General features: G+C 48.5%; 1 protein-coding gene across 3 annotated transcripts in view; it reads right to left on the bottom strand.

The window, feature by feature from the left end:
* Positions 1 to 541: 541 nt before the first annotated feature.
* The window catches only part of Actn1 (actinin alpha 1), a 95398-nt gene continuing 72877 nt past the window's right edge, over positions 542 to 23062 (bottom strand). The window contains exons 9-22 of one of the 3 annotated variants that reach the window (XM_038336783.1): positions 18615 to 18707; positions 17163 to 17393; positions 15049 to 15196; positions 11486 to 11636; positions 10405 to 10513; positions 9773 to 9913; positions 8908 to 9090; positions 7929 to 8063; positions 6686 to 6865; positions 5508 to 5654; positions 4484 to 4564; positions 4006 to 4071; positions 2717 to 2875; positions 542 to 1448 (exon numbers count right to left, since the gene is read on the bottom strand). In XM_038336783.1, coding sequence (XP_038192711.1) covers positions 1290 to 1448; positions 2717 to 2875; positions 4006 to 4071; positions 4484 to 4564; positions 5508 to 5654; positions 6686 to 6865; positions 7929 to 8063; positions 8908 to 9090; positions 9773 to 9913; positions 10405 to 10513; positions 11486 to 11636; positions 15049 to 15196; positions 17163 to 17393; positions 18615 to 18707 — 1983 coding nt within the window. In that variant the 3' untranslated portion in view covers positions 542 to 1289. The remainder of the gene's footprint in view (positions 1449 to 2716; positions 2876 to 4005; positions 4072 to 4483; positions 4565 to 5507; positions 5655 to 6685; positions 6866 to 7928; positions 8064 to 8907; positions 9091 to 9772; positions 9914 to 10404; positions 10514 to 11485; positions 11637 to 15048; positions 15197 to 17162; positions 17394 to 18614; positions 18708 to 23062) is intronic. The other 2 variants (XM_038336781.1, XM_038336782.1) reach the window with 2 other exon arrangements.

The raw sequence follows: 23062 nt of genomic DNA, 5'->3' as shown, positions 1-23062 counted from the left end.
CTTAGAATGAAAATTAGATCCACACAGCCAACATGCACGCATACTAGTCTTCTTGGCTCTCCATTTGCCACAGTTGTGAGAGCGTCACTTAGTAGGTGAGGGAATGGCGGAGTGCCGGTTCACCATTTTTAAGAGGCACAGCTGTGGATTTTAAACCTGACTCCAGGCCCAATTCCCAAACACATCTACACAACTTTACCTGCTGAATTATCTTAACCATGGTCATTTTCACTGCTCTGTACTTTGAGTAGAAGCCTAAGGGAAGAGACAGGTAAGGAGAAAGGGGTAAGGCCTTCTAACAACACAGACAACTTAGATAATAAGTTGGAGCCTAGCATCATGTATTCTTACATACAGGTATGCGTACGCATGAGGGTGCGTGTACATCATCTGCGTTGTCAGTGAGTTCCTGTGATGCTCAAAAGAAATAAAATAGAACATACCAGGCTCAAAATCTAGAGGTGAGCGGGCAGAGGTATCCCACACCATTCTTGACCCCACCCTCACTTTTGGACGTCAGCAAAAGGAGCAAACGGAGTGGTGTCATGGGAGTGTTGTTTTAATAAGAGTCTGTGCCAAGCAACATCATAATCTCCAAGTCTGCCCTATCTTTAATAGGCAATATTCAAATAAAAAAAAAAAAAGTCTGCATTCATAAAACAGGCCAGCCATACTTTTGAGGAGACTTTTAAAAATGAGAAGCCATGAGTTATCTTCTTTGAAAAGCAGCCATTTCAAAAGATTTTCTTTAATATCATAAAATACTCTCACGGACAAGTGAGCTAGCAACACATGCACCAATGTGGCTTTGACAAGAGCCCACCTCCCCCCCCTACCCTCACCCCCCACCCCTGGACAAGAGAGAAATGAATACAGCAGACGGAACAGGTAGAAGGAAAAAAAATTCAGTAAAAAGAATGGAATATAACTTTGTGCTTGGTTATTTTCCTATGTCACAACAAAAACATTTCGGTGCAAATAGTTAATTTTTCCTCTTTTCCATTTAAGACTGGTGGAGAAAAAAATACTTTTTTTTCTATAATAAAATATGTAGTTTTTGGTTTTTTTTTAACTTTTTTTTTTAATGTAACTCTTTTTTTTCCTTTTTTGCAGAAAATAATTTTGTAAACTGTCTCACTTCGCCGGCAGGGAGGCTCCGTGCCGCCCGGGTTGCAGCTAGTCCCCCTGGTGGCTGAGCTGAAACCAAACCCGGACAGCCGGACTGGGCAGAGGAGGAGCAGGGTGGGGCGCACGCGCAGAGGGCCAAAGTGGGCGGGGCGGGGGGCAGGTTAGAGGTCACTCTCGCCGTACAGTGCGGTGGAGAAGGACATGTAGTCTAGAGCACCAGGCACAGAGTCTGGGCCTGCGTAGGGGGCCATTCTCGCGATGCAGTATTCGGCTTGGTCCGGTGGCAGCTCGCGGCGCAGCTCGTCCTCCGTGATGTAATTCTGTAGAGAAAGCACAGTCAGGGTCGCAAAGCTGGAAAGGAACACTGCACTGCCGCTATGACTAGGTAGTAAATTTGCCAATAATGTCAGGGACTTTCTCCTAGATCTCCCTGATCCGTACAAAACATGCATGCATACATATAACACAGACATCTATGTGCATGTACATAAATATGAGTATACGTGTGTGTGTGTGTGTGTGTGTGTGTGTGTGTGTGTGGTGTGTGTTTAAAACGTCATGTTTTTAGTATCCACTTCAACTTCCTTCCAAACCAATTCCACAGAGATTCTTCTCATTCATCCTACGGGTTTATAGTAACCACGTGCTGGCTTGGTATCAAAGGTTTTCTGGCTGAACACATGCATTCCTAAGAGCCCTCCACATCCTCTGCCAGTGTCTAACAAGGGGTGTCCAGCAGTTTAGGAAGCACAGCTACCGGCCGCTTTCGTAACTGGTCTCCAAGAGTGGGCCTTGTCACACAGCTCAGCCAGCTCCTAGCCTGGGCCTCTGAATCTCCTTTCCTTCCCCACTAGGTCAATCAACCTGGACGCTGCTGTTTATAGGAGTTGAGGGTTCTGGGATAACATTTCTCAACCCATGGGTTGCGACCCCTTTGGGGTCGAATGACCCTTTCACAGGGGTCGAATATTAGATATCATGTACATCAGATATTTACATCACGATAACAGAACAGTAGCAAAATTACAGTTATGAAGTAGCAACAAAAATATTTTTATAGTTGGGTGGGTCACCACAACATGGAGACCTGTATTATTAATGGGTTGCAGCATTAGGAAGATTGAGAACCACTGCTCTAATATTTACCAAAGACTTCATAAATCCAAGTTCTACAGCTGTGAGTCCCTTGGGACCCGATGTGAGGAAGAGTGGGGTCACTCTCTGTCCACTCCAGAAGTCAGGTGACCACTACCCCTTTCTGGACTGTTCTCTTCCTCTCCAAAATTAGGCATTTCGACTAGATGGTTTCTGGATCCTACAAGGTGGTATGGCTCACCCAACTACACACTCCAAAGCATTTACCTCCTTCGTTCAACATAAGTGGTTTTTGCGGACTTGCAGGGTTCCTTGCAAAGGTTTTCCTTAAGCCGATACCATTTCCTAACACCCTAGCTGAGCCCAAGGCGTTACAGAATGGGCAGAGATACACAGCAGTGAGGCCCCATGGGACCCTGGAAGGAATGACTGAGGTGCTCATATCGCATCCGTGTGCCTGACCAAAACAATGCCTGAGCCACAAGAGACCCACCTTATCTCCAGCCAGGATCTTGAAGGACGCCATGACCTGATCTGCTGTATCCGTGTCAGCTGTCTCTCGCGACATGAAGTCGATGAAGGCCTGGAACGTCACTACCCCCAAGCGGTTGGGGTCTACAATGCTCATGATGCGGGCAAATTCTGCCTCTCCCTGGAGGAAACAGCCAACCCACACCTGTCACCTAATGGCCTCCTGGAGCATCTCAGGTCGACCTCAAGCCCTGTGTAGCCTGTGGAGTACACAAAAGCCCTCTGATCTGGCTTGGGCTGCCCCAAGGGTGTGACAGAGACTCAGGACTTCCCACCCCCTACAGATCCTTGAGTTCCCTTTACAGAAGATAGTGGTGGTACTGATTATAGTGACAATAACATCAGCACAGGCTAATACCTATACAGCATGTACTACATGCCAGCTACTACCCTAAATGTTTTATAATTCATTTTATCATTACCACAACTAAATAAAATCATAGTATTTCCATCGTACAGAAATCTGAGACCAAGATAGGCTAGGTGATTTGCCCAAGGTCACAGGACTAAGAAGCAGGAAGCTAGGATTAGAACTCAGGCTGTTTCCCAATCACTCTGTATTTCCCAAGCACCAGTCATGTGCTCAGCACTCATGACCGTGTTATTTAACTCTTAGAACTACTAAGGGGGCTTCCCTCACTTCATCTGAGACTACAGATGTTGATAGCAAAGTGGGACTTACTGAGTACACATCTGGCCCAGCCCTTAACCTTGCCGGGCACCACATGCGTTCTGTATTTGGCCCAATAGACAGGAATTACCTGTCTATCCAGACAAGTGTCCTTGTCCTCCTCAGAAAGCTGGATGAAGTGGGGATACCCCAAGGTTAGAGAGAGGCCTGGGCCAACGACTGAGTGGTGGCAGGCCTGGATGGGGCTGTTACGGGGCAGAAATATATACCTCCGTGTCTCAAGTAGGGCAAAGTAGAACTATCATCCCTATAACGCCTTGGGGTCGGCCATCCAGGTGGTGTCCATCATGGGAATAAAAGAGTCCTTTCTCCAAAGTACCCTAAGATGTTGCAGATGAGAAGGCCAAGCCTCTCAGCCACACCCTGACCCCATGGGTCGTCTGGTTTTCAGGTGCCATCTTCCCCAAGGATGGGGACAAAGGGGGCTCCCCTGGGGAGGGCAGTGCTAACCTAAGGGCCTCAAGTCTACCATTACTAAGACTTAGCTTCTCCAGTTAGGTGACTGCCTCCCAGCCAGGGCCACAGAAAGCCTGGCAGGTAGAGGATGGGGTTTACGTTACCATGTTGTAACCCATGGAGATAAGGCAGGCGCGGAAATCATCTGTGTCCATCATGCCCGTCTTCTTCTGTGGGGCAGTGGCACCAAGACACAGGAGGGACAGACAGGCGGGAGGAAGAAGACAGCAGAAGGGAAGGGTGGAGTGTATGGTGGAGGTCAGGGAGAGCCACAGAGTATAGGAGGAACACGTCGAAGGAAGACAGAGCAAAGAAATGCAGAAGTCCAGTCCATGATGAGACGTGATGAGGGAGAAGAGGCGGATACCCAAGCAGGTTCCCAGGAAAGATACCGAGGACAGAAGTCAGAAGTCAGAGGAACCCAACAGGGGGCAGGCAGGGAGAGCAGAAGAGGATGAGCCCCATGGCCCACGGGAAGGGGGACAGGGAGATTCAGACAGAGAGAGAAGAAAAAAAGGAGAAATGCGTTATTTCTCGCCCCAGAGGCCACCCTTGAGTGTGCTCCATGCAGGAGGCAAGTACCTGGGGGTCGTTGCCAATATCATAACCCAAGCTGATGAGGCAGGCTTTGAACTCTTCAGGACCCAGCGTGCCGGAGTGATCCTGGGGCCGTGGTGCGCCAGGCAGCGAGCCATGCGGTGTCAGGGAAGAGGAGGCCGTGAGGGGGTGGGGTGGGGGTAGGGTGGGCCATGCCCCAGGGAGGAAGGTGGTGTGTGTAGGGAGACACGGGACAAAGGCATGCGGATGGAGAGGGTGGAGGGTAAAGGGTGGGGGAGAGGGGAAATAAAAGTGCACACAGTTAGACACACGGACAAGGTTCCAGAGGGGGCCCTGTCCCTGGCACACACAGTCCTGCTTGGGAAAGCAGGGCCAGAGGGGAACATGATGAGCCACAAGGGTGAGAAGCTCCCGGAAGTGCCCCAGGTTACCTGATGTCTCCCAGAACCCTACCCCCCCACCTCGCCAGGTTCCTGGAGGGCAGTGAAGCAGGCAGGGTGGTGGACAGCACCTGGCCTCATATCCCACCTCCCTGTGGATGTTCCCAAGCTCAGGGTACTGGGAATGTGCAGCCCATCCTGAAGCTGACATGAGGAGTCACGACAGCGTACTCTAATGTCCCCAATAGTAGGGCCCAAATGCAGCCTCGGTATGGGCAGTCTCTTTTTGCTCCTTTGTCCCAAGGCAGAGATAAGGGACAGGCCCCACAGCCGTAGGCACAGGGCTTTATTTGTGACTCTGGCAGCCTCATTCCTGAGGGTTGATTTCGCACAGGAGAGGAAGTCAAGGATGAAAGACCCTCTCACCCGCAGTAGCATTCACTCTAGGAATGCCGTGAAAGCGTGCACGGCAAGACAGGCCTTCCAAGGCCAGCTCGGAAAGCCTGTCTCTATGGGGTAGACTGAGTCAGGGCAGGCTGTTGTTAGTTCCTTGCTCTCTCTCCTCCTCACCTACTCAAGGACCAGGCTCATCCCCTGGGCAGTGCCCTCCAGGGCCCTGGGTTGGGGGATGGGGGCCACTCTAGGTGAGCAAGGAGTAGGGCTCTCACCCGGTCAAAGTGGTTGAAGGAGGCCCGGAACTCGTTCATCTGCTCCTGGCTGATGCCTTTGGCATCCCGGGTCAAGATCTGGTTCTCCACTTCATTGATGGTCCTGGCAATGGTGGTGAGCAGCTGCTCCCAGCCCACGCGGATATGCTAGGAGCAAGGGATGAACTTGTCAGGCCCAGGCTCCGGGCTGTCCAACTATTCCTCCTTCCAACTCAAAAAGTACGGGCTGGAGAGATGGCTCAGGGGTTAAGAACACTTGTTGCTGTTCCAGAAGATGTAGGTTTGATTGCCAGCTCCCAGAAGGCAGCTCACCACCATCTATAACTCTAGCTCCAGAAAATATATCCCCTTCTGGCCTCCTTGGGTACTGGGCACACACGTGGTGCACAGACATACACTCAGGCAAAATACACTTATTCATAATATTATCTGTGAAGGCCAAACAGTTAGCTTGACCATCTTTCTGGAGTCACAGTGTTACCAGTAGGAGGGACATCACATTCTACCAGGACAGAGGGCCTGAAGGGGCAGGAAGGGCAATAAGGTCTGGATTTGCCAAAAACTAATGAACAACAACAACAAAAATATAGAGCGATCCCCTCCCAACAGCTATCTCACAACTACACACAAGGGCACATACATCTATAAACAAACCTTTGATCTAAACCAATACAGCTGGCACCACAATGGCCTTCTGGTCAAAGCCAAGCCAAATACACCATGGTGGTCTCAGTGATCACACAGTAAAACTGCAGCCTGTGTAAGCACACCCTATAGCATGTGAACAATGAGGAAACGGCTGAACAGGGCAAGCTTCGTAACATATCCTACATGAAGGGATGAACAGCTAACATCATAGAGGAAGCGGGTACCTAAGTCAGTGATGTTTTGAGCCCACTAGCATCAAAATCACTGCAAGGTGCTTGGTAAAAACTGAGATTCATTAAGTGCTTCCTTAGAACAAATGAATTCTGGAACCAGGGACCAGATATGTACACTTGCCACAAGTTCTCTGGGGCATCAAGAAGGTGCTGAGGATTGAAGGTACAGAGTTTCAGGGATAGAAAGAGTGAGGATACTTCCTCCTCTACCCAGATTCCTTGGGAGATGCTGCCCCAAGTGGAGGACAGCAAGGGCCCCCAGCTTCTTCTCGGAGAAGCAGGACCCGGCCTGTTTACCTCCATGGTGTAGTTGGTGTGCTTATTATCGAAGATAAGTGCCTCCTGGATAAGCTGGTGGTCACACTCCAGCATGTCAATCTTTGGCTTATAGTTGACAATGCTCTTTTCGTACTGCCGCAGGTGGCTGAGCTGGTCCTCCAGGGTACCGTGCATCTCAATGGAGATCCTTCCAATCTCCTGTCCATCAGGAAGAAATAACATCAGACCCACTCAGAGGGCAGGGACAAGCCTCCCACGGCCACTTCTACTAGCATCCTAGCCCTAGAGAAGTTAGAACTAGCAACATTGAACATGAAAAGATATTTAGCATGGACGGTTCTCGGAAAGGAAGCTGCACCTTACGGTACTATATTAAGCCTTGGCACTAGGTGGAATATCTTCCATCAATCATGTACCTCTTAGTGCAAGGAAAGGGTTGGATCGCAGAGTCAATAGCTGACCTGGGCACTCATTTTGCTTGCTATTTAAACGCCTTCCAGAGAGCATTGCTCCCAGCCAGCTCCCTCCCAACCATCTCATGTTGAGCCAGAACCCCTCATATTTCTCAGTTCACCTGGCGTACCTCCTCTGCAGCTATTTTTGTTCCTGCTCTTTTGTCCCCTAGGATGGTTATGCAAGCCCTGCTGAGCCACCCAACCCCATGAGCGAGGTCTAATGTACACTTCTGCCAGCCACTGACTCATGCAAGTGGTTCTTGGCAAAAGAAGGTTTTATTCATTCAGTTCAGTCCCTTGTTAATATTTATCGAGTATTTAAAAGTAGAGTCTTAGGGGTTCAGGTACGTGTGTGTGTGTGTGTGTTTGTGTGTGTGTATGTGTGTGTATGCACATGTACACACTCACATAAACTTGACAAGGACTCTACACCCAAGATGTTCAGTGATCACTCATCACACACATCCCACAAAATGTTCTATACTTGTGCTAAGAGGCTTGCTTAGCTCTCTTACGAAGAAGAATCAGGCCCACTGCCTGGGGAGCACTAATGGAGACAAGGCAACCCAGAGGGGCTGAGTTGACCCAGGCATCTACTTGCTCTTCCTGAGGAACTTTCATAGGAGTTCCTTAGTAGTGTCCTACTTTGCCCCAATCAAACCATCAGCAACCCCTGCAATTGAACAATCATGTGCTCAGACCTCAGTCCTCCAGGGTCCTTCTCAGTAACCAGGTGACTTGACTGGCTGGAATGGTAACAGGAAAGGGTAAGACAGTCCCAGCTTGCTTCCCATGACAAGACTCACCTCCATCTTGGTCTGGATCCAGGGCCCAATGACATTGGCTTGGGCCCCAAACTGCTTGCGTAGCCTCTCATTGTGCTGCTGGCGGGCATGCTCCTCTGTTAGTGCCTGGTCCCTCCGGGGCACCAGCTGCCGTACCTGGGGTGGGCACAACCATAGGACTCTGTAGGTATGCCAGCCACATGTCCCATACTCCCAGGTGAGGAAATGAGGGCCCCATGAGGAAAAGGGGCAAGTCAGAATGCAGTAAGATCAAAGATGTCAACTTAGACCAGAAATTCATCCACTAACAAATGAAAACCAATGAGATACAGATAAAAATCCTGCCCTTAAGAAATGTACAATTGTTTACAGCCACTTTGGAAATCAGTATGGTGATTTCTCAGAAAATTAGGAAGCAATCTACCTTAAGACTCAGCAATACTGCTGTTGGGTATATACCCAAAAGATACCAAATCACACCACAAGGACATGTGCTCAACGATGTTCATAGCAGCATTATTTGTCACAGCCAGAACCTGGAAATAATCTAGATGCCCCTCAACCAAAGAATGGATAAGGAAAATGTGGTACATTTACACAATGGAGTATTACACAGCGGTAAAAAATAATGATATCTTAAAATTTGCAGGCAAATGGGTGGAACTAGAAAAAAACATATTGAGTGAGGTGACCCAGACCCAGAAAGACAAATATATGTACTCACTCATAAGTAGCTTTAAGACATAAAGCAAAGAAAAATCAGCCTACAAACAAGCCCCAGAGAAACCAGACAACAAAGAGGACCCTAAGAGAGACATACATGGATCTACATAGGAAGGTGAAAAAGACAAGATCTCCTGAGTAAATTGGGAGCATGGGGGTTACAGGAGAGAGTAGAAGGGAAAAGGGGAGGAAGGGGGGGGAGTGGAGAAAAATGTAGAAGGAAATAAAGAAGAAATATACAATGGCTCGGCCTATGCCCATTAGCCCTTCAACTCACATGGTCCCATTTGCCATTGATCTCCTGAGGCGTGATGGTTGTATAGGGGTTGGTGCCTGCCATGTTGACATGATAGGTCTGGACAATCTTGGACACTTCATTGTGGATGCCCAGGATGGCCAGGCGCTCTTTGTCAGCATCCGGGAGGGTGGCCTTGAACTGCTCATGGGCTGTGGTCAGTCCCTGGACAGACAATGGCGGGAGTCAGTCAGTGCTCTCCTCAGACAAGATAAGCAAAGGGAGCCCAAGAGGTCCCAAATAAAAGACTGAAGGCCCCAAAAGGCCAAGTCCTACACCTATTGAAGACATGGGAACACCAAACCAAGTTCCGATGGCAGATTTGGGATATGGTATATAATAAAGTCTACATTTTTGTGTGCACAAAAGAAAAGGTCAAAAGAACACATAAATAAATACATTTGTCTGCTGGGCAATAGTGGCGCATGACTTTAATCCTAGCACTTGGGAGGCAGAGGCAGGCAGATCTCTGCGTTTGAGGCTATCTTGGTCATCAGTACATGGTGAGACCCTACCTTTAAAAGGGAGTGGGTGGCTAGAGAGATGACTCAGCAGTTAAGAGCACTTGCTATTCTTACAGAGGACCAGGGTTCAGTTCCCAGCATACACACGACTGCCAGCAACCATCTGCAACTCCAGTTCCAGGGGAATCTGGGCACTGTATCCAAGTGGTACACATACACACATGCAGACAAAACACCCATATGTTGTTTCTAACATAAAAATAAAACAATCTTAAAAACGAAACAACTCAACCTTACATGCTAACTCTTCTCAATCTATGGAATCCTTGGGATACTGGTTCTCGGTTTATCCTAAAGAGGATCAGCCTCTCCGGGATGCCCACCTGGATCTCCTCAATGGTATGTACAATGAAGGTGTCCTGCAGGTCCTCCATGGCTCCCTCCATCCAGTTGTTGAAGGGTGCAGCCCGCTTGGCATATTCCAAGTACAGCTGGTCGATGGTCTCCAGCAGCTTTTCTGTTCTCTGGGAGTATCAAGTGGGGTGGACTGGTTAGCAGAGTGATATTCGAAAGCCAACCCCCCAGGCATCTTGGTCTACAAGCACCAGACTGGATGAGGCAGGAAGAACCAGTTCTTCAGTGGCTCTGGGTCTTGGCTGTCAATTGACAGATCATCACACATCACATTGGAATCATTTGTCCTGGTCCCAAGAGGGTCTGGGTTACAGAACAGGACAACTCTCACAAGGCTAGAGCTGGGCTCACAAGTTCACGGGGACAGGAGGAGGATCTCCATCAACGCAAAGTCCACACATTCTCAGTCAAAGTGAGTCTTCCTATTTAGGCCAGAGATGGGGATGGTCCAGGGAATCATGGGAACTTAAAAAGAGGAGAACGGAGGAGGAGGAGGAGGAGGAAGAGGAGGAAGAGGAGGAGGAGGAGGAGAAAGAGAAGGAGGAGGAGGAGGAGGAAGAGGAGGAGCAGGAAGTGACACACGGCACTGCAGGGTCCTCACCTCTAACGCTTCCCTCCGCTTCTGAGTGAGGGCCCCAAGATTGTCCCACTGGTCACAGATCTTTTGGCAACGGGCATTGACACTGGGTGAGTCATAGTAGTCCAGCTCACTGTAGAGTGGGGAGAGACAGACAGGGGTCAAGGGATGAGGGACACACAGGTTGAGGGGAGCAGGTATGGAGCCTGTCATTCCTGTTCCCGGGGATGTCAGGAGCACTAGCTGCGCTGAGGGTGCTCTCCTCCGCACACTTCCGACACCCTGCCCCATTCCCGCCTCCTTGGCTTTCAGGAAATCAGAGGCAGGAGACTAAAGGAGGCTGCTCCTCTCTGACAGCCCTTGTAGCAAATAAAGTTGGGGGTGAATCTAATGACCAATCACTGGAAGCTGCTGAGGCCCAAGAAAAAAAGCTCAGAGTCAAGGACTAAGGTTTGGGAGCCTGGCAAGGTTGCTCATGCCTATAATCTCAGCATTTTCCTAGGAGGCTGAGACAGGAGGATTGCCAAGTTTGAGGCTAACCTGAGCTACCCATTGAGTTCTAGGCTGGCAAGGTCAAGATGGTCCAGTGGGTGAAGCACTTGCTGTGTAAGCTTGAAGACCTGAGTTCAATTCCTGGAGCTCACAGTAAAAGAAGAGGGAGGACCAACTCCTTCCCGCTGTCCCCTGATCAGCATGTATGCACCACGGCATGCATATGCCTGTTCTCTCTCTCTCTCTCTCTCTCTCTCTCTCTCTCTCTCTCTCACACACACACACACACACACACACACACAATTAAAAACCAAACAGCACAAATCCCATTACTTTTACACTAATCTAAAAGGCTTGAGCACCACCCTCATCCTATCCTTGTAATAGGTGATGACCGAACATCTGCATGAGAACGGAATGGTTCTGGCTCTCCCACCAGGAAGAGTCCTTGCCTTCTGCATTGCCTGCCTCCTTGACCACGTGGGCACAACACTTTCCCCGTGCTCAAGCGTCATCTGTGTGTCCCCTTACTTCCTCATCTACCACAGCTGAGAAAGCGGACCCCGGCCTCACACTGAGACCCCAAAGGGAGGGAGACGGAAGCGGCCCCTACTTGAGTTCCTGGGCAATGGCCGCGATCTGCTCCACGCGGTCCTGGTGGGCAGCCAGGTCGCTCTCGAAAGCCTCGTGTTTCTTGAGCAGGGCCTTGATCTCCGACAAGGTGGCTGTCTCATAATCCTTCTGCCGCAGCATGGCTTCTTTGCCTTGGGTTGGGTGGTGGGGGGGGTAGGGGTGGGGGTGAGATGGGGACAGGACACGGATGAGCAAGAGCCAGGCAAGCGTGTTTGTTCTAGTCATCCAACTCTCAAGCCCCAGAAAGCTGCTTGTCGGGGTATTTCCCATGGAGAGGCTCACTGTACACCAATTTACAGTGTAAGGGAGTAGATGTATACTGGTGATCTGAAGGAATAATTGATTTTTGTGAGTTATTGTTTTTCTTTTTTTTTTAAAAAAACTATATGAGTGTTGATTCTTGTATATTGATATATTGAACATTGTATGAGAGTATGATACTACCTCTGTTTGAAACAATTGTTATATTGACATTGTTTACTATATTGCAATGTACATCTCTACCTCTGATATTATTTATGTAATGACATTGTTTACCATATTGCACTGTACATTTCTACCTCAGATATTATTTATGTAAGGACCCTGTTTACATTTGGAAATCATTGTCTTCATTTTTTTGCACAGTTGTCTATTCTATTAGTCATACAGTTACATAAGTGTTGAGAATTATATGTTGGTCATATTTATATTTAGGACAATCAGGTTTTTTAGACACATAGAGGTTGTATTTAGTATAGATAGCATAATCTTCAACCTCTTTGAAGAGCTGTAGAACATGGCCTTTAATCTAACCTACAGTTTTGTATTTATGAGACACAATCACTCCTGGCAACAATGCTCTACTCCCGAGAGAACGTTGAGCACCAAAGACACTCCACTGGGAGTTTGTCTTCTACTTGGCAGAACTGGCCTTGGGGCAAAGAAAAGCCCATACCTCCATTACTGACTAAAGTACGAAATATCCATAAGTGGATAAAACAGAATTGTCTTATCTTGCCAAGACAGGATAGGATAGTTCTACTAAAGGTTCCTTGCCATTGTATAATGGTATGTCAGGTTTTTTCAGGCCTCAGCCAAAGTTGGTTGCCTCAACATTGCTATCAAGACTTCGTGTGGTTGCCCAGGTAGTCAATTGTCTCTGTCTTCTGTTGCACATTTTGGAAGTTTCTCGTTTGTGCTTCCTGGTTGCTTTGGTAATTTTACTCTCCTTCTCAGATCTTTGATGGGGTTGAAGATTAGATAATGGTAGCTACCTTCTAGATTATTTAGACTTCCCAAAGTAGAGTGATTAGAAAAATTCTTCGTTATATACTTCTTGCCTGATATTGTTTACTTTTTGTAATTTTATATGATCTGTTCCCATTGTATATAGTTGTATTTGGTTTCTGAATCTGTCTTATTTAGACAAAAGGGGGAGATGTTGGGGCAGCTGGCCCAATCCCTGCGTTCAGGGGCATGGCTGCTCCAGCGGGGTAGCATTCCCCTTAAATAGGATCGGGGGGCCGGAAGGAGGCCCGTTTTGATTCTTCCCTGCGTACCTTCTGCTCCACTGGACCCTTGGATCTGTAAGTTCCCTTATTCTCCCCTTGTATTAAAGCTAATTAATTATAAAAGGACTATCGTGGTTATTTCCTAACCTCTCCGACTGCTGGCAGCTGCCACAATGTATAGCAAAGAATATCCAGCTATGGTGGGAGACTGGGAGGACCACTGCCCTTCGGGGAGCACTTCCAGGACATTTAAACTGGTTGTCTATGAAGGTTATGCAGGAATATGTAGAAATACATGAGGCCAGGCATTCACTTTCAAACAGTAGGAAACAGCAATACATGCTCTATGGAGTAACGGGGGGTGGGAGAGAGTAGAGGCAGAGGAGTACCTCACAGGAACTTTAGAATCTTAGATCGCTCTAGTTACGATGTAAAGTCTGAAAGCCCTGCCAGGGATCCCTTCCCAGCTATTCTCAGTGCAGTCGGTGCACCTGTGGCCTCTGCTGCTCACATTCACTGGTGCCTAGAGCCTTCTCTGCCATCAGTAATGTCCTCACCCCAGGGCAAGGGCAGTGCTAGTATTTTTGGCCCTACTCTCAGAGGAGGAAGGCAAGGATGAGAAACGACCTCCCTAAAAAGCTTCCAAGTTGCCTGAGGAAGGACCGTCGGGGTAGGGGAAGCTGAGCCTTGCTTACATGCACATCCTCTGTAACTAGGCCATCATAGGATGATCCCACCTTTGCGGTCCATAAAGGCTAGACTGTGAGGCTAAGAGCTATGGCCAATAGTAGAGCATTTCTTTCTTTTGGTATTGGGTTAGTTTTTTTGTTTTTTGTTGTTGTTTGTTTTCCCTTTAAAATAGTAACACAGTTAAGTTTAGATTTAATTTACAAATAAATGCATTTATCTATTCCCACATAAATATATTTCCTGCTCTAAAAATATTTAGTAGCACACACTTATTTAGTAGCACACACTATCAGAATTTCTATTTTGGCTTCATGGTCTTCCTAGGTATAGTGATCCTTCAAGATCTATAGGGGACTCATTTCAGGACCCTCTAAGAATACCTAAATCCCAAGATGCTCAAATTCCTTATATAAGATGGTACAGTATGTATATGTATGTGTATATATACACACACACATATACATGTAATCTCCATATATTCTCCCATATACTTTAAATCACTTCCGTTGCTTACAGTATAAATGCTACACAGCTAGTGTTTGTCCATAGCCTTCAAGGGAATATGACAGGAAAACAGTCTGTATGAGCTCAGCACAGACATAATCCCTTTCTGCTCTTAATATTTTGCTTCGAAGTTTGGTTTAACCCAGAGACACAGAACTCGTGGATATGAATAATTTCTTGGCCAGATTTTTCCAACAGAGCTTCTCATTGCTGTGTGGGACCCCAGCTCCTACCCACCCCAGCTTGCACTGTGGCAGATTTCCCACAGATAACCCTGTGCAAACAATGTCCATGTTTAGGGTTAATTCCTTAGAATGAAATTCCGGTTGGATGTAGTGACACACGCCTTTACTCCCAGCATTAGGGAGGCAGAGGCAGGTGGATCTCTGGGTTCAAAGCCAGCCTGGTCTACACTGAGAGTTCTAGGTCAGTCAAGGCTACATGATGAAACCCCTATTTCAAAACAAAACAAAAATAAAATAAATTAAGAAAAAAGTGAGCGAACCAGAGCCCTCCTCACCAATTCTCTTCACTCTGTACCTGCAAGTGCACTGACATCCCAAATCCACCCGCTTATCTGGTGTTTTCCTACCAAGCCAGGCCACTCCCAGATAGCTATAGACTGTGGTCTTCCCTGCTGCCAGTAATTCTCCTCCGCATCCTGTGCCCTCAGCACGTGATTCTCACAAACCTAGGAGCTGGTACTACTGTTCCCACTTTTTGTGAACATGGAAACTGTCTGGTGCCAGAGGACTATTAAACAAGATGACACAAACCAAAGCAAAAGAACCGAGTTATTGCTGGAGGCTGGGTGGGAGTCAGAAAGCAGAAACCAGGGAGGCGGGAGCCAGCTCACCATCTGTCCAGGCCTCGTGGATGGAGGCCTTCTGCCGGAACTTCTCTGCCAGGTGGTCCAACCTCTCTAGCCTCCGGATCTCATTCAGCAGCCACTCCTCGTAGCCCTTCTCTGCCTGCTCCAGGCAACCCCAGGCATTGTTGATATCCTGCAGAGATGGAGACACCGGCTCAGAGAACCTGGAGGGGCTGTAGCTTTCCAGGCAGAGATGTTTCCGATCTTAGGCCCCCCAGACATCACAGTCAAACATCCATCTCACTCTTCCAGCTCCTATTCGTATTAATTACCCTGCTTCTTAGATAGGGAATGGAGTCTGAGTTCACATGCAGTTATGGAGCCCTCCCGTTCGCTGACTAGCTTCCAGATGAATCCTAGCCAGCCTTAGAGGCCCAGGAATAAGTCAGGGAACCAAACTAAGAATAGAGCAAAAACAAAAACAAAAACAAAAAACAAACAAACAAACAAAAAAGCCCGTGGTGCATGCCTTTAATCCCAGCACTTGGGAGGTAGAGACTGTGAAAAATCTGGTCAAAGTCAATCTGGTCTACAGAGCAAGTTCCAGGACCAGCACCAAAGCTACAAAGAGAAACCCTCATCTCAAAATCAAAAATAAATTAAAGAAGGAGGAAGAGGAGGAGGAGGAGGAGGAGGAGGAGGAGGAGGAGGAGGAGGAGGAGGAGGAGGAGGAGGAGGATGATTTTGGCCTTTGGGCTCTGGAGAATAGCTTGGATGAGGGAATCAGCCATGATCATGAGAAGAAAGAAATGCACAATGCCCTTTGTATAAGGCATCCTACAGTTAGCACAGGGCACCCAGTTGGAATACCAAGAGCAGAACCAGTCTGAAAGCCAGCCTCCTGCCCCACATCAGGGGCACTTCCTTTACTTCTCAAGAGTATCTGTTAGCTAAGCAGTGACTCTAACAACCCAAAACCATCTGATTAAATCCTGAACTCTGAAGAACTGGTCTCCATATGTTTACATAACACCACAGGCCTTTGTCTTCCTTCGAGATCACCTTGTTCCTGCCTCCTCCCACTTGGCTTGTCCTCTCTGGTCCTGCCCAATATGCCTGGGTTTTTGTGTGTTTTGTTTGTTTTTGTTTTGTTACCCTTTGTTGGAAAGGATAAAAAGCGGTGCCTGATGAGTTTGCCCTGTATTCTCCTGGCTCATAAAGTCCTGGAGACGGAACGAGTGACAAGACAAAAAGGGACGTATCGGGAGAGCACCCAGAACACAGAAATTAATTGCATATTAGGGTTTTGTCCCTATTTTCTGGATAGGGCTTAGCGATACTTGCTGTGCGATCCACCTGCCTCGGTTTCCCAAGAGCTGGGATTATAGACTTGATTCACACCCAACTTGTTATAGGTATTTCTGTTTGAAAGAATCTTATATAAAACATGCTTTAAGAGTCCACTTAAAATTATATTTATACAGAAAGATTAGATTGGGCTTGGCAGCATAGGACTGTAATCCCAGCTACTTAGAATGTCAAGGCAGAATCTCAAGTTCAAGGCCTGCATGGCTGGAGTCCTAGATGAGCTGATCTCCAGGATGAGTTAGTTACCTCACAGAAAGAAATGAAAAGGGGGCTAGGGGTGTGGTCCTGTATCAGAGCACTTGTCTAGCATGCATGAGGACCTGGATTCAATAAAAGAATAAAAGCATCTTTCCAAATTAAAACAAAATTGATAGTTAGTAGTAAGAGTATAAATAACGTCTACTTTTTAATATTTATTTATATATTAAAAATACACTACAAAATTAATTTGTTATTTAAGATAACAAAAGTGGGTCTGTTTTGTTTGTTTTTCCTTAAGGTCATATAAAAGTGAAAACTAACATTATTGCTTGGTTCAGCATGACCAAACATTCTGTTTAAAACATTATTTTTTTAAGGGGCACGGGGAGTTTGAAATGCTGGGATGAGCAAGCCTGACCCAGAACAGTCAGGGGAGAAGGTGGCTATCCCTCTGTGCCTGTGCTTGAGTCTGGGTGACAAAGTGAAAGAAATGTGGGACATGGCATGTAGGTAGAAGAAAACCCACCTCCTCCAAGCAGCTTGGGGATGGAGGTGACCAGGCGGGCCCCAGACTTGCCCCTGGCACTCACCGAAACCATCCTGCCCTCGGAAGGCATGAAGGCGGGCCGGTTGCTGAGGCGCAGTTTGGTCTGCAGCGTGTTGAAGTTGATCTCCAGCTGGCACTTCTCCTGCACCTTAGGCGGCTTGTGCAGGCGCCGGTAGTCTCGGAAGTCCTCCAGCTTCTGCTGCATAGCATGCATGGTGTTCTCGGGTACACGATTCTCCAGCCATGGGATGGTGCGGCGGATCCACTCCAACAGCTATGGTGAAAGGGCAGAGGCAAGGCATGGACCAAGGATGCTGGAGGAAGGTATGCACAAAGGCCCTTCCCTCACAGGAAGAGGGCTGGCACACTCCCTTCCCAACTACCCACCGGGGCCTCACCATGCCACGTAGCAAGGTTTCCAGGTGCTCCCTCCAAGTTGACCAGGATATGGTCAACTCAGAGCCCACACCCCTCATCTTTTTAGCCCTGATAGGGACAAACCAAAGAACCACAGGCTGCTCTAAAAGCAAAGACACCTGAGCTCAAGTCTAGCTGGGCCTCGGTTTCTTCACCTATACAAAGCCGGGGTATAATAGAACAGGGACCTCTGGCCTCAGAAGAGGCTAGAATCTGGGACAGCCGAGATGTCTCTCCTGGAGCCGTGGTGAGATTAGGAAGATGGAGGGCTGCAAAGACGGATGACAGGAAGCACACGGAACACCTGCACATTGCCAGGCATGACCCACAGAGTGACTCACAGCAATAATCATAGAAAGACTACATGGTCGAGTGTTACCAGCACCCCCACGCTATGGAGGAGGCACCCAGGGCTCTGCTCTGCCAGGTCACGCAGCTTGCTATGGTGATTGGCTAGAACGATGACACAGGGATTAAAGCCTGGGCATCTGGCTCTCACTAAACTAGAAGGCAGAGCCACCAAGGGGCTAAGGGAACAGTTTAAAAGGCTGAATTCCTTCAGGGAAGAAACAAGCAGCAGCACCTTAACCCAAAGGACAGCGGGTCAGCTGGGTAACTTCGTGTCATCCTGTCCCCTGCTGGCCTCACTGTTAAGCCAGCCTGAGCCAGCTCTGAATCCTTCCCGGCACATGTCTTCTCCGAACCTGATACAGCCCTGTACTATCGAGTTCAGGCAAAACTAACAGAGCGGCAGTACACCAGGCTGCAAATGCCTCTGAGATCCCGGGCTCAACTCCCACTCAGTAAGTGAAAGAAAAAACAAGAGCCAGAGAGGTGGAGACACTTTCCCAGGCTCACAGTAATCCAAACACCACCTTCCCTGTCTTCACTGCCGCTCTCCCAGAGACCCAGAGCCAAGCTGCTCCGTGTTAACTGTGCCTGGAGCATATACTGCACCAGCCTGGGGCTGTGTCTACACAATGACTCTGTAGGTAGATAGATCCCGAGAGCTTTCTTCTCTCAGGGTGCAATGCAGGGCCTTGCTCGGGCCAATCTAGAAGAACACAGGGGTACCCACATCACTGGCCAGCTTCTCGTAGTCTTCCATAAGCTGTTCATTCTCTTGATTGACGGCCAAAACTTTGCAGATGCGGTTGGCTGCTGTTTCCGCCTGGCAACAAGATGGAAAAGTCATGACTAGCCCGCCCCAGCAACGTGGGCCCCTGGACACACCTGTGTCAACAAGCCCCTTCCACCTTGCTGCTCCATGTGGTTGGAAAGGGGCTCCTGGGGCTCTCTCTGAGTCACACTTCCCTGTCTTCTGCATCACACTCTTGGCCAGCCCTGGACAAGGGTTGATTCCCATCATGCATGCTGGGAAGAAATTAACCAAGTAACCAAGGCATTCAAAATCTCAGGTCCGGCGGAGAAAGGAAGAAATTCATGCCCATCCTGGAATTCCAGGGATCACAAGGCTTGGCCCCTCGAGCCGGATTTGATGGGATGGTGAAGATGCAAGACTTCGAGTCTGAAGGTGTGAGGAGGTGGGGCCTCTCAGGTTCCCTGAAGAAATCTCTCAAGGCTCCTAGTTTAAAGCCCTTTAGAGAAAAGCTAAGGACATGGGCGCGCGTGGAGGATAAGATCACACCGTGCACCAAGCACTGGGCCAGGATAGGCCAGAGAGAGTTCTCAGCAGTGAGAAGAATGAAGAGGGATGGAATGGTAACCAGCCACAAGGCCTAGCACCCCAAAGAGACCCAGCCTCTGGTGGCTAGTAAGGGTACTGTGTACCCAACATCAGCAGGGACCCTGTGTTCCCAAATCCACTTCACTTAGGTGACTTTGTTGTTAGGATCTCATTAGGTAGCCCTGGCTATCCGGAAACTCACTCCTGTTGTACTCCATGTTAAACTCATAGCGCCTCCCATGTGCTGGGTGTAGAGGTGTTCGCTCTCACACCTGGCCCACTTGAATGGTTCTGAAGCTGAGTTGTGTCCTTGGACACATGCCAACCCTACACCAAGGCGAAGGGAGTGTGAAGCTCTTTGGGGACCACAGGATAGAGAGGGGACAGTTTAGGGCAGAGAAGACGATGCCCATGAAGACAGATATGAACCCTGAGACCCTGGATACAGGTGACCTACAGATAATGAAGGATACCTGGTTTAAGGAAGAAGGCGGCACAACGTAAATCTGGTTGATGAACAAAGAGTTTCTGCTACCACAAAATGAGACAGACTGAGTGTAAAGAACTCCCCAAGAACTGGAAGGGATGACCATGATGTATGTGATTCTTCCAAGAATTTTTCAAAGAGGAAATGCCAACCAAACTGCATGCCTTGTGGAGGAGTGTGCTGGGATACGTAGGGAACGGGACAGAACAAAACTGTCCTAAAGGTCTCTCAAGTGAACAGCCAAGAGACTGTATCTACAGTGAGTACTGAACAGCCAGGACTCCAAGAGGAGAATGCGGGAATGGCCAGAGGGGGACCCAAGCACCCTCTGGATAGGGACTCTGGGTCCCAGCTCTCAGTTACCATCCCTGTCCTCAAACTCAACCTTGTCCTGGAGACGACATGGCCCCTTCTCAAACAGAAGTCCTGCTTGACTGCCACCTCGAGAACCACTGAGTAACTGTGGCGAATCCCCTGAGGCCCTGAAGAAATGGGTCACTTCCCATCTCTAAGAGGCAGGGTCCAAAAAGAACGCAGACTTACGAGGACCAACTCAGTATGCTTCATGAAGCTGACTGGGGTGATGATCACTTGCCATGGTATTACCAAAACTACTTTCACCGAAATTAAGGCAGAGGACCACAGACAACCAGGAGGTGGCGCGACTACAGACAAACAAGTCATTGCTAATAAACAATTTTTTTTTTTTATTAGCTGTAGGCTGTAGCTGGCTGTAGGCCAGCACCAGGAACGTAACCATTCTCCTGCCTCAGACCCCAGTGGTGCTGGGAGGACAGGTGTGCACCACTACACTCGCTTGCACTAACATTTCTAATGTAAACAAATCCCAACTTATACCCACTGTCATCCAGATGTGCCTAAAATCCCGGGCTCAGCAGCCATAAACTACTTGCTGGCCAAGTTGGTGGGCTGGGTGGGATATGAGTTCATACAATTTCAAGAGCTGTGTTTGCAAAGCTTTGAAGCCTTGCCACGGGCTGTAGATGGTTCCACAATCAAAGAAGAATCCTTTGGATGAAATCTGGGAAGAGTTCTCCATGGGACTCTCAAGGGCTTTTTGCAAGGATCGAAGGCCTGATCTTTTCAGGAGAGAGGACTCTATCAGCATGCCCAAAGGACCTGCCTTTGAGGACAGCAGACCCAAAGAGTACAAGAGTGCTTTCTTTATACAGGACCCACCTGTGAACACTTGTGGGTCACCTTGAGGGACAACAGTCCTTTGACCTTTGAGAAGAAGCTTCTTGAAAGACAGAGCCCTCTCCTCCCACAGGCTGCAACCCTGAATAAGCCCACTAGGGGCCTAGGGCAAACTCTCAAGTCTCAGTCACTACCAACCTAAGCCAGAGGTGAGACAAGCCAGCTTGGCTGGCCTTGCAGTCCCCACCCACAGAGTGAAGGGAATCAGTCGGGCTGCAGATGGCTAGAGCAGCCCTGCGGCAGCCATCCCAAGCACCTAGCTTCTCGGCTTCCCCTCCCCACAACTGCAGGGTGGGAGTTGAGGGGAAAAGCAACAGCAGCATAGAACATAAGCAATGCCCGCAAGGTGGCCGGAGTGTAGAAGCACCGGGGAGGGACTTGGACTAGGAGAGGAAAAAAAGTGGCCCTGAGAAAAAGAAAAAGGCAGAGATGGAAGCCACTCAGAAGAAAGCCCAGGCTGGGTTCTAGTTTGGGGTTTTCTGTGATGGGATGGGCTATTCTAAAACCCACACAAGAAGCAGGCTGCCCAAGTCTTTCTGAATGACAGACTGCATGAGCTAACACAAGCAAGCAGAGACACCAACAGGCCAAGAATACACTCCAGAGAAGGCCAGATGTGTATTCTTATGTTCTTTGTGACCACTTTCAACTGTACTGTTAGCATAACTAACACACATTTTTGTTTTTTATGCAGGATTTCTCTATGTAACCCTGGCTGTCCTGGAATTTTCTATGTAGACCAGGCTGCCCTTAAACCTGCCTCTCTGCTTCCTGAATGCTGGGATTAAATGCATGTATCACCACACCCGGCCACACAACATTTACATATACATATATATATATATATGTATATATATATAGCCATGAGTTATTATTCTTAGAGATTTAGCTATCTTGTGCCAAACTTCCACCCCGACAATCGAGTGCCAAGTCACCAGAGACAGGTCCATCTATAGAGAGGTTGTCATCATTTAGAATGTCAATAAATATCCAAACCAGGCAAAGGGCTCCACCACCCATAACCCATTGTTCATATGAATGCTACAAAGATCTCATTGTTGGTATTTTTAGTAAAAATTGCCTGAACCTAGTTAAAATTACCTTTCTTTACTCTCAGTGACTGCCACCTAGCTTACCCCCTACTCCCCTCAAGCCAGGCTTGCTAAGTCCAGCAGATCATGGCTTCTAGCCTCCAGAATACAGCTTCCCCAAGACAAGCAGACTGGGGTAGGTTTGGGGACACATGCCTGTCCCTCCACCTGTGCCTCGATTTCCCCATAGTGATCTGGCAATGCTGGCTTCCTCTGCTCTCACATCTCAAAGCTTCTGCCTTATTGATGATGACCTTCTTTGTCCCCACTGCTAGCAGTAACTTCCTAGTGACGGTTTCTTCACCCTTCCCTAATGGCACCAGAGCCTCTCCTGGGGGCCTGTTACCCCACCCTAAACCTCCAAGCTCCAAACTGCGGCTCAAAAGCAGCCTGCAGCTCCACAGCTGCCTCCTCTGGACAGAGCTGCAGCAGAGCTAGCCCCGCTGACTGCTGCCTCCTTGTCAGTTTGCCTTTCCAGACAGGCCCAGCCTCTGTGGATGGGAACACACTTTCTGTCATAAGGTTTGCACGAGTGGAACGAGAGACTGATGGGCAGGTAGGGTGGGTGCAGACAGCTCCACCTGCCCCTAAACATCCAGAAACATCTGCACCAGATCAAGTTGACCCCCTTAGGAGGCCGACTCCTAGAAATAGCTCCCAAGAGGTCTCCGAAGCACCAGCTGCATAAACAAAGGCTTGATGGTCTCCACCCATTCTAAACCCGGGCAGAGGAGAGCAAGGAAATCAGAACCCAAACTAGCCTGCCAAACAGAAGTTGGTGCTCACCCAATGCAGACAGTCCCTTGACAGTTGTGCCCACCATATCCCTGCATGTCCCCACAGGCACTCACACGTGCCTATTAGCTGGGACCTTTCCATTTCTATCATGTATGACTGGCCAGAGAAAGGTGTAGAGACAGGGTGGGCCATGGATATGGCTGGGCTCTAGAACATGTTTGTCGTGGGTACTGCCCACAGAGGCAGTCAAGAGTGTGAGATGCAGAAAGACTCCTTCATCTCCTTGCCCCCCGAACCAGAGGCAC

The sequence above is a fragment of the Arvicola amphibius genome, chromosome 7, assembly GCF_903992535.2.
Source record: "Arvicola amphibius chromosome 7, mArvAmp1.2, whole genome shotgun sequence".
NCBI lineage: Eukaryota > Metazoa > Chordata > Mammalia > Rodentia > Cricetidae > Arvicola > Arvicola amphibius.
Note: the sequence above shows the minus strand (reverse complement) of the source record. Positions and strands in the feature narration are given on the sequence as shown.